General features: G+C 39.8%; 1 protein-coding gene across 1 annotated transcript; it reads right to left on the bottom strand.

Moving 5' to 3' along the window:
- Positions 1-6,171: 6,171 nt before the first annotated feature.
- Positions 6,172-9,565, bottom strand: rab33a (RAB33A, member RAS oncogene family). The gene is made up of 2 exons (XM_046848945.1): positions 9,187-9,565; positions 6,172-6,880 (listed from the first exon to the last, which is right to left on the bottom strand). Exons 1-2 carry the CDS (start codon positions 9,433-9,435, stop codon positions 6,434-6,436), a joined length of 696 nt encoding a protein of 231 aa, XP_046704901.1. The 5' UTR covers positions 9,436-9,565; the 3' UTR covers positions 6,172-6,433.
- Positions 9,566-9,941: the final 376 nt, after the last annotated feature.

Here is a 9,941-nt window from a genome sequence, read left to right as displayed (position 1 = left end):
ATAAAGAAAATCCCCAAACCAGAAAGGGTGTTTTCTCTAACGCTTACCATGTGCGTTACCATGTGTGCAGTTTCATGTCAGAACAAAGAATAGATGCGAAATTCTGCGGCGCATGACATACGGATATGCTGCAGTGAGTCTTTCGAGGTGTTTTGAGTGGCATGTGCACTATAGAGAAGAAAAACCTCAAGATCTTCAATGAGCTAAAAACCCGAAAATGTCGAAACCATTCGGCAACTTGTGCATGATGATCGTCGGAGAACTATCCACATGATCTCACTTCCGCATCCCCCCTAATTCACCAGATTTGACCCCTGTGGACTTCCTGAAGATGGAGCTTCAGCTCAAAGGTCACGTTTTTTTACACCATTGCAGAGATCTAGCAGAAGGTCTTCGACACGCTTTCAGGACATATTCCAGAAGTGTCAGGAAGGGGACTATTTTGAAGGTGATAGTGTGTAAACATAAATAAATAAAATACTTTCTTGTAAACAGAGCTTTTGTGTAAACACAGCTTATTTTGTTGTAAACATTTATACTCTCCTATTCTCACAATTTCAACAATGGTAATTATTATTGAGAATATCCAAAATCTGAACATGCAACCATGCAGGATGGTGATTATTTAGCGAATAAAAATGCATCTGCACTGCTGCCATGAAAACCCCAAAATGCAATGAAATACACAGCTCATTTTTATTATTTATGATTTTTTATTAATTTCCTAACTTTTTTTTTGCATCTTAAAAATTAAACAAATAACATATTCAATAATACAATCATTAATAAAGCTCTGTATCTGTGTCCTTTGTTTTTCTCTCTATACATGTATAAATACAAAAATCAAAAGTCACAATAAGCCCTAGTTTGGTCATCTCTTGAGTGTTATTCTATTTATACCACAGCCAAGGATCATTTTACTGTATTAATGTATAAAATTCTGTATAAAATGTGTTCCAGGAGACATGTTAGTTCACGTTATCACTTATGTTTTAGCAGTTATAAACAAGTGTTTCATCAACAGCCTTCTTTTTATCTAAAGAGAGAAAAATATCCAATTTTTCATGATAGCAAAAAAACAGACATTGCAAAATCCTAAATATTTGTCATTTTCTCGAAAACATACTACGACTATTGAGAACACTGACACTTCAGGCTCCTTCCATAAATGTCACATAACACTTTTACCATATCTTGATTAAATCTAATCTTTATGTGGAGCATCTTTAATGTAACCAAGTGAATGTGACCAATCAATACTAAAAAATTAATCTGTGTTCTAGAAAACATTTATACAAAGTGGTATATAGAGTGGTCCTGTAGCCTTTCATCAAGGTCAATGGTTTTTTTGCTGTATTCATTTTATTTTTAATCATACTCAAAAAATATAAACATAAATAATCAAATAAGGAATTTACAGTGCAGTTCAAAATTTAGAATAAGACACGAGCTCAGTACTTTTAGATGAATGGACCTGAATATATGAAAACCTGTGCGCATTTTGAGGGAATATTGCGGGTGTGGCAACACAGCTCCTTACCCTTAGGCGAAATTTCGGGATGAAGACGCTTCAAAATACGAGCCCTTTCACAGCGCTTCGTTATGGCGCCCTCTGCTGGCGATAACGTAGTACAGCTATTGCTGCATCACCTGATGCTGTGTGAGATTTGGGTTTAAATAAATGTACGATTTTACGAAATGCTCTTTAGTAATTTCATATAAATGACTTCACCCTTTCATATGATAGATATAATAGATAAACACATAGACACACACCCCTAGGTGCAATTAACTATAGCCAGTTCACCTACCACCATATTATGGAAAAATGAAGGAAACTGGACAACCCTGAAAAAACCCACAGAGACATTGGGAGGACAAATGAAACTCCACACTGATTAAAGCTTGATACAGTACCATCTAATTCTCCTATTTCCTACTTGCAAAAGATCAAAGCGCTCACGTGCACAGCAAATGGAAATCTTCCTTCCTTACAAACAAACAAACAAATCTGAATAATTGACAAACATAATGCAGCATTGATCACTGAAGGCAATTATTTTCGCAGAAAAGTACAAGCACTTGAAGGCAATAAAAGTCAAATCGAATGCCATGTTATGTTTCCCCATGGATTGGGTATTCAAGGGATTTCAGTAAGATTTTCAAGCTATTTTATTTCAAGTACTTGTGGGGCAGCCAGGAAACTCCATGACTTGACAGTTGTTTTTTTTGAAAATTTAACTACAGCACCATCAGGTGGCAACCAGCTGTTACTGTAATATCCATGCTTTTTTTCATGACTGAAATGGAATAACGGCATGAAAGGCAATTTCTTATATATTTACCCCAGGGATTCATTATTAGTTGGGGGTTTAATTCGGAGTTAAAAGCTGAAGTCACTGCCTCATATACCACACACAAAAAATCCAAAGCCTTTTCTAGTAGATAAGGTGGACAAGTACATATGTATATATAAGGAATTCACATTGTGGTACACTGAGTAAACTATTACTCCAGTAAAAGTGCTCCCTTTAAAATTTCACTTGAATAAAAGTACAAAAGTATTTGCTATCAAATTGTCCAAAGTACTAGAATTTATTATGGCTGGAATCTTCCTATTATCATTTTTGTCATAAGACTCTTTGCTTAATCAACTCAGTTTATTAAAACCGATCTATTAATAGAATAGTATTAATTAGTCAAATGTTGAGTGATTTGACTAAAGACAGGAGGTGGAGCTGGAGGTAGCAGAGCTGAAGATGTTGAGGTTTTCTTTTGGAGTGACGACGATGGACAGAATTAGAAACGAGTTTATTAGAGGGACAGCGCATGTAGGTTTTGGAGACAAGGTGAGGGAGGCGAGATTGAGATGGTTTGAACATGTTCAGAGGAGGGACATGGGGTATATCAGTGAGAGAATGCTAAGGATGGAGACACCGGGAAGGAGGAAAAGAGGAAGGCCAAGGAGGAGGTTCATGGATGTGGTGAGGGAAGACATGCAGGTTGTTGGTTTGAAAGAGGCAGATGTAGAGGACAGGGTGGTATGGAGACGGATGATCCGCTGTGGCGACCCCTAATGAGAGAAGCCGAAAAAAGAAGAAGAGGTCAAACATTAATTGATATTTATTAAAATGATCATGAACCCAAAATCTTACATAAAAAAAAAAAATCATGTAAATATAAGGTCACAAGTGTTGTGGCAAGTTCAAGTCAGAAGATTCTTCCATCATTTATTCCTCTCAAAATATTCTGGTTGCTGTTGAACTGATGCTGAACTGTATGTTAGTGTAAGTAAATACCACCAAGCGCCAATCAAAACAAGTTCAAAACAGAGCGTGCGCTCGACCCTGATTGGTGGCTCGTTGAGTGTTTGACCAGTTACATTTTTATCCTCATAAATAAAAAGGCTGATTTTGCAAAATGTAGTTGAGTAAAAAGATATTCAATTTGAAATGTAGTGAGGTTCAAGTAAAAGTGCCCCTAATAAAAATACTTCAGTAAAGTACAGATAAACTGTCAACCAATGTTCTGAATGATGGATATGTGATCGAATTCGTGGCATGGTATTATTTAATTACTAAAACATTAGGCAATTGTCTGTGGTAATACTGGAATAAAACACTTCAGGATGCACTTATATTGGAGAATTTTTATCACATATTTATGGAATTTTGGCAGATACCCTCATCCAGAGCAATTACATTTATCTCATTCCAACAACTGACCAGCTATGGGGTGTTAAGGGCCTTGCTGTGTGCTTCGGGAGTAGCAGCATAGGGTGGCTTGGATTTGAACGAACAACCTTTAGGTCTAAAGTGCATCACTCTGCTGTTGATTATGCTTAAAAAAAAAAAAAAAATGGTTTGGATGATTTATTTCTTAAAGCCAGGTGCACACTGCGATTTTGGCCACGATTTGATCGTCTATAACAAATGTAAAAAATCCTATAAAATCTGTAGTCGCAGGTTCGACAACTTCACCGACAGATGATTAATGGTGCTGCGATAATTTTTTCCTCCGATGAAATTCTGCCAGTGTCAGAAGATTTCAGATGCTGTCCTGCAGTGTGACTTCTACTACGACGTCAATCAAACCAAGAACCATTATGAGCGCCGAACCCGATGATGCAATTAGCGTGACAGTGCAGTATAGCAAGAAGAGAAACTGAATGAGTTTTAAAGGTGTTTGTATGATGTTTTTATTATCAAGGCATGTCATTAACCAAACACTACAGATTGTTTTGTTTGCTGCTAGCTACCATTAGCGAGAGAACGTGGGTCTGAACGTGTCACATCTTGATTAGGTGAAACTTGGGATTTCTTTTTCTTGTGCGCGTCAGTTTTTGTGTGTCGTAGTCTGACATTATGAGAACTAAGATCCTACAGTGTTACATGTTCGTACAGTCTGACAAGCAATAATCGCAATATTAAAAAAATCACACAGTGTGTGCCTGGCATTACTTAATACCAAGAAACGTATAATTAAAGGGTGTATCCTGAATACAGGTAGTCTTCTACTTGCAATGGAGTTATGTTACGATGACCCCATCGTAAGTCAATAATATCGTCAGTTGAAGATAATGCTATGATTGTGGCAGTCGTTCCTGCTTCATGTTCATTTACAATTTAAATTGTCTGCTCTAAACTGATGGCTTTTCTTTTCTTTTTTTTTACTACACGCAGGAGACATATTTAGGCGCTTGGAAGACATGCTTTTATCACTAAAATTGCTGTTTGAAACCGTTTAAAACAGAAAAAATACAGACAACTTTACTTTGTTGACCACTAGCTAGAGTGGGGCATCTCACAGGGCGAGAGATGCAATCATCCCAGCTGCGCCTCCAACGTATCGTACCTGTGCAGCAAAATAGTGAATATTTTTACTATTTTCTTGTATTGCTAATCGTCATCGTAAGATCGAAAAATCGTAAGACGAACCATCTGGGAACATCTGTACTAGTGTTTGAAAGCACATTATTACAGTGCATTCTAACAATGGTGGTCTAGTGGTTAGGATGCGGCGCTCTCACCGCTGCGGCCCTTAGGGTTGCACAAGCCAGTGCACTCTTAGTGTCGGTCCCAAGCCCGGATAAATGGGGAGGGTTGTGTTAGGAAGGGCATCCAGCGTAAAAACATGTGCCAAATCAAACATGCGGATGATCCGCTGTGGCGACCCCTAATGGGAGAAGCCGAAAGAAAGTTTATTCTAACAAGTAATATACAGTGAGTGGCTTGGTCAGGAGGCATAAATAATGCATCGCAAATAGATGCTGGAAAAGAGACTCGCATATTAGTTCCATACAATACAACACACACTCTGCTTATGCAGAAGACAATAACTATAACTATCAAGCGAAATGTTACACACAACACATTTGACTTTACTTTCAGTGAACCCTTATTGGAACATGGAACATTTGTATATGATTGTTTCCTGTGTAAAGAAATGCATTTCTCAGCCTTAAAACTGATGTATGCTGAGTTGTACTTACAGCCACAAATATTTCTGGAAAATCTCAATAAAAATAAACCCACAACACGACAACCTTGTTAGAATAGATTCTAGAATCAGAGTTGTTTTCGGGGAAATGACTGGCATTCGTCATAAATTAATTAGATACATTTGGCAGCGTGACACAGAAAACAAATTATTTTGCTCTTACAAACGGTTCACTGCTGGCCACACTGTATAATATTGCAACGTAATTAAGAGGATGTGCTATAACAGTGACAGGGTAGCTTGTTTCTTGCTAATATTGCTCACAGCATATCATCCAGCCCGTGTGGAACGGCGGCGTCTTCTTTCGCTGACACTATCAATAGCGTTTACTCTCCTAATATTCCTTCTATGTGTCAGCTCACACTTTAAACATGCATTGGTAATTATTATTATTGAGAATATCCGAAATCTGTACATGCAACTATTCAGTATAATTATTAATTTGCGAAGAAAATCACAATCACAACCCCCAAATACAAATACGCAGCTCACGTAAACCCGAATTAGACCCCTGATTCTATTTATATGCATTTTGTGACTAGATGAAGTAACCATGTATACTGGTACGTATGCCTTCTTGCGCTCAATAATCTCTGGAGCTGATGTGTGCTGGGACATGAATCCACAATAATCGTAGAACACAAATGAATACAGATGAATCTTACATTGTTGACTGGATATATGAACGTCAATCTCGATTTCCGAATATTAGGTGAAATGTTACACTTAAAAATGTATGTACAACAAATCAAACGCTAAATGACTGTAGTCTGTGGTTAACAAAGGTTCCAACAAAGAGACAAAAAGACAGAACAAAAGCCTCACTGTAAAACTTCATTAGTTGCAGGCACATTTTTTTTTTTTTTGCAGCCATCAACATTAGTCTCAGTTGGTGTGGAAAACAGGATTAGAATATTCTAGGCTTCACAGCTCTTTAGCATGGACAGGTAGTCTTAGGATTAGGCTCTTGATTGAGCTTCACCCTCCCATCCTCCCTCTCCACATTTCTGTAGATAAGAGATTTCTGGGCCTTCAAACGACATGCCAGGCACATGAAAATGGAGTCCACGTTCTGGCTCTCCTTGGGGTCTTTGGCGGACGTCTCAAACAGCAGCATGTTGTGTGCGTCGGCAAACTTGAGCGCCATGTTGGACGGGACCTGGATTTGATCCACCAGGTCGCACTTGTTCCCCACCAGGACACGGGGCACCGAGGCCGACACGCGATGCCCGTTGCACTCCTGGATCCACGTCTTCAGGTTCTCAAATGAGGCCATTTTAGTGACGTCGTAGACGAAGACGACGGCGTGGACGTTGCGGTAGTAGTGCTCCACCATGCTTTTGCGGAAGCGTTCTTGTCCAGCCGTATCCCACACTTGCACCTGTACGCACAAATATGATGAAAGAGGGCAAAAAAAAAAAAGAAAACTCAGGTGTGTGGTGGGTAGAATCATTATGGTCAATGGAGCAATGGATCGGAAAGTTATTCCAAGACATGATGAGTTGAATTCATTTTGAATTGAACAGTTCACCAAACACACACAGCTTACAGCTTGTTTAGAATAACCAATCCACCTACTTGAGTGCTTTTGGCAGGTCAAATAAAAACGTATAGAACCTTGAAGAAACCCACAAACGTGCTCAGGATCAAATTGAGGACCCCAAAGCCACCCTTCCAGATAAATAGCATTTTAGAAGAATATGCAGTTTTCACTGGACATTATGTAACTAAAGGTTCTCCATATTAATGTCATTTCTCAAGCTGACTCAAGCCGTGACACGCTAAGTCAAATTAAAAGATCTTGCGCCACCAACATGGACGGATGTCGCTTTTGTAATATTAAACTTGACCAAAGTATAGTAGAAAGATGGCTTGAACCAAATAGTATAAATCTAATAGCATAATGGTACCTCTTTCAGCTTTAGTTAGAGCTGGTTAAAGCACAGTATTTTGATGTACAAATTACGGAGATAGTAAAATGGTGATGCTGTGGGTAATGTTCTCCTGGTCCCTCAATCAATGCCCTTAACCCCATAGGTGCTAAGTTGTAAAAATGAGATCAATGTAAGTCACTCTGGACAAGAGCGTCTGGCAAATTCTATAAATGTAAAGGATAACATGACAAACATTATATAGAGCAGTGGTCCCCAACCCCCCAATTGGTACCGGGCCACACAGGAAGAATACATAAACTTTCTTTCTTTCGGCTTCTCCCATTAGGGGTCGCCACAGCGGATCCTCCGCATGTTTGATTTGGCACATGTTTTTTCGCTGGATGCCCTTCCTAACGCAACCCTCCCCATTTATCTGAGCTTGGGCCCGGCACTGAAAGTGGCTGCGGTTGGTTCCCTGACCGGGGATCGAACCCGGGCCGCAGCGGTGAGAGCGCCGCATCCTAACCACTAGACCACCAGGGGAACCTACAGGAAGAATACATAACTTACATTATTTCCGTTTCATTTATTATCTGATTCTGAACGATGTCTTATTTTGGAAAATGACCGGATTGTCGTAGCATCTGTCTATGCATCACTTTTGATGCATGTCAAGATGCCTCAGTCACATGTCTTACCTCCATCCTCCACCTTCTTAAAGGGGCTGCTCCGGCCGCTAACACATAATACATTAACGCTAAATTAAAACCCCTAAGCTAGCAAAATCGACAAAAAACAACACTATGGATTCACATTTATTATTATATTGAGAAAATACCAGTTTTTATGCCGGTCATATCATTTTATTTTGTTATATTTATTCACCACACCTTAAAGGCCGGTCTGTGAAAAATATTGTCCGACACTGAACCGGTCCTTGAAAAATATTGTCCGACATTAATCCGGTCCGTGGCGCAAAGAAGGTTGGGGACCACTGATATAGAGTAAACCTACAATGTACTTGTTTCAGCACCTACAGTATAAAAGCACAATAGCTTGAAGTACAAATGACCGAGGTCGTAGAACAATGTTGTGGGTAGTGCTGGGGCTTGAACCATTGACTTTCTGGTTAGTGATCCAAAGCCTTAACCATTACAACTCCACTTCTCCAAGACACCATCTTTTCAGTGCTTTACATGTTCTCACTGTATTTATGTGAGATTCTTCTGAATTCTCTGGATTCTTCCACTTACTGGTAGGTGGATTGGCTACACGAATGCTACAATAAATGAGGGTCTAATTGTTTTTCTATTTTAAGTTTAGGGCTAGGTTATGGATCTGGATACATCACCATCCCGAACATAATCAAATGTTTACAGAAGATAAACGAAACATTGCATGATAGTGATTTTCCAAGCTGACTCAAGCGGTGACACACCAAGACGATATCGATGATCTAATGTCAACCTGAATCTAGGGTTTAATAAACATCAGAATCAGTATCTGTAGTAGTTTGTGCTTGGTATTTTGATGTAGGTTTGCCAATGCAGTATATGCATGAAAACACTATATGAACAGATTGTTCATCATTTTAACAGTGACATGCTTTCAGGCAAGTGGTATTTTGTAGACCTTCATTGTTAAAGCAAACATCAATTATTCAATAATGCAACGCGAATCTCAGTGTAAACCTAAAGGGAAAGAAAGTAAAATTTCCACGGAAGCGAACATCCAATCCATTGCAACATGATGGATATGGTGCATCGTCCTTTCGTTTTGTTTATGCACGCATTTGTTTTTTCCATTGACCCACCTTGATCCTCTCACCCTCGATTTCGACCGCCTTCTCTCTGAAATCCACACCGATCGTGGCCTCCGTCTTATCCGGAAAAGCGCCGCCGGTAAAGCGGAACGTTAAGCACGTCTTGCCCACGTTCGAGTCGCCGATCACGATGATCTTAAAGATGCGCGTTTGCACGCTGCGCTCGAGAGACGTGCTGAGCTCCAGGGAGTCGGACGCAAGACCGGCTCCTTCTCCGCGCCCGTGCGCTTCGTTCGCCATCGCGGCGAAGTGATGCTCGACCCACACGCACGCGCGCGCGCGCCCTCGCGCACACGCCTGCCCGCCCTCGCGTGCTCGTGCACGGCGGCATCTGCTTTCTGGTGGAGGACGGATGAAGGAGAACAGTTTGGGCTCAGATCCGCTCCTTCGTTCAAGGCAGGCAAGTGAATGACCATTAGTGCAATGTTGAAAAGATGAATATGGTCTCAAATGCATATAGATTTATGTATTAGGGCCTTGTGCAAGGCCCTTAGCCCTATTCCATGTATCATGGCTGACACTGCACTATAAAAAATGATCAAGAATTTCTCTGTGGTCTAATTTGTGGCAAATAAACTTCTTCTTTTTTACATTTTGTTTCAACTGTGTTGGAAACAGGAAAAACACTAAAATATGCAGTGCATTTGATATTTCAGGTCCTTCAGGTTGAGAACATGTCAAAAGTCAAAGGTTTATCAGTATAAGAGTCAAAAATTTGGACCCACCTTCTCCCCCTTAGTATGGGT

This window comes from Silurus meridionalis, chromosome 5 (assembly GCF_014805685.1).
Source record: "Silurus meridionalis isolate SWU-2019-XX chromosome 5, ASM1480568v1, whole genome shotgun sequence".
Lineage (NCBI taxonomy): Eukaryota > Metazoa > Chordata > Actinopteri > Siluriformes > Siluridae > Silurus > Silurus meridionalis.
This window is presented reverse-complemented; position numbering and strand designations above follow the sequence as displayed.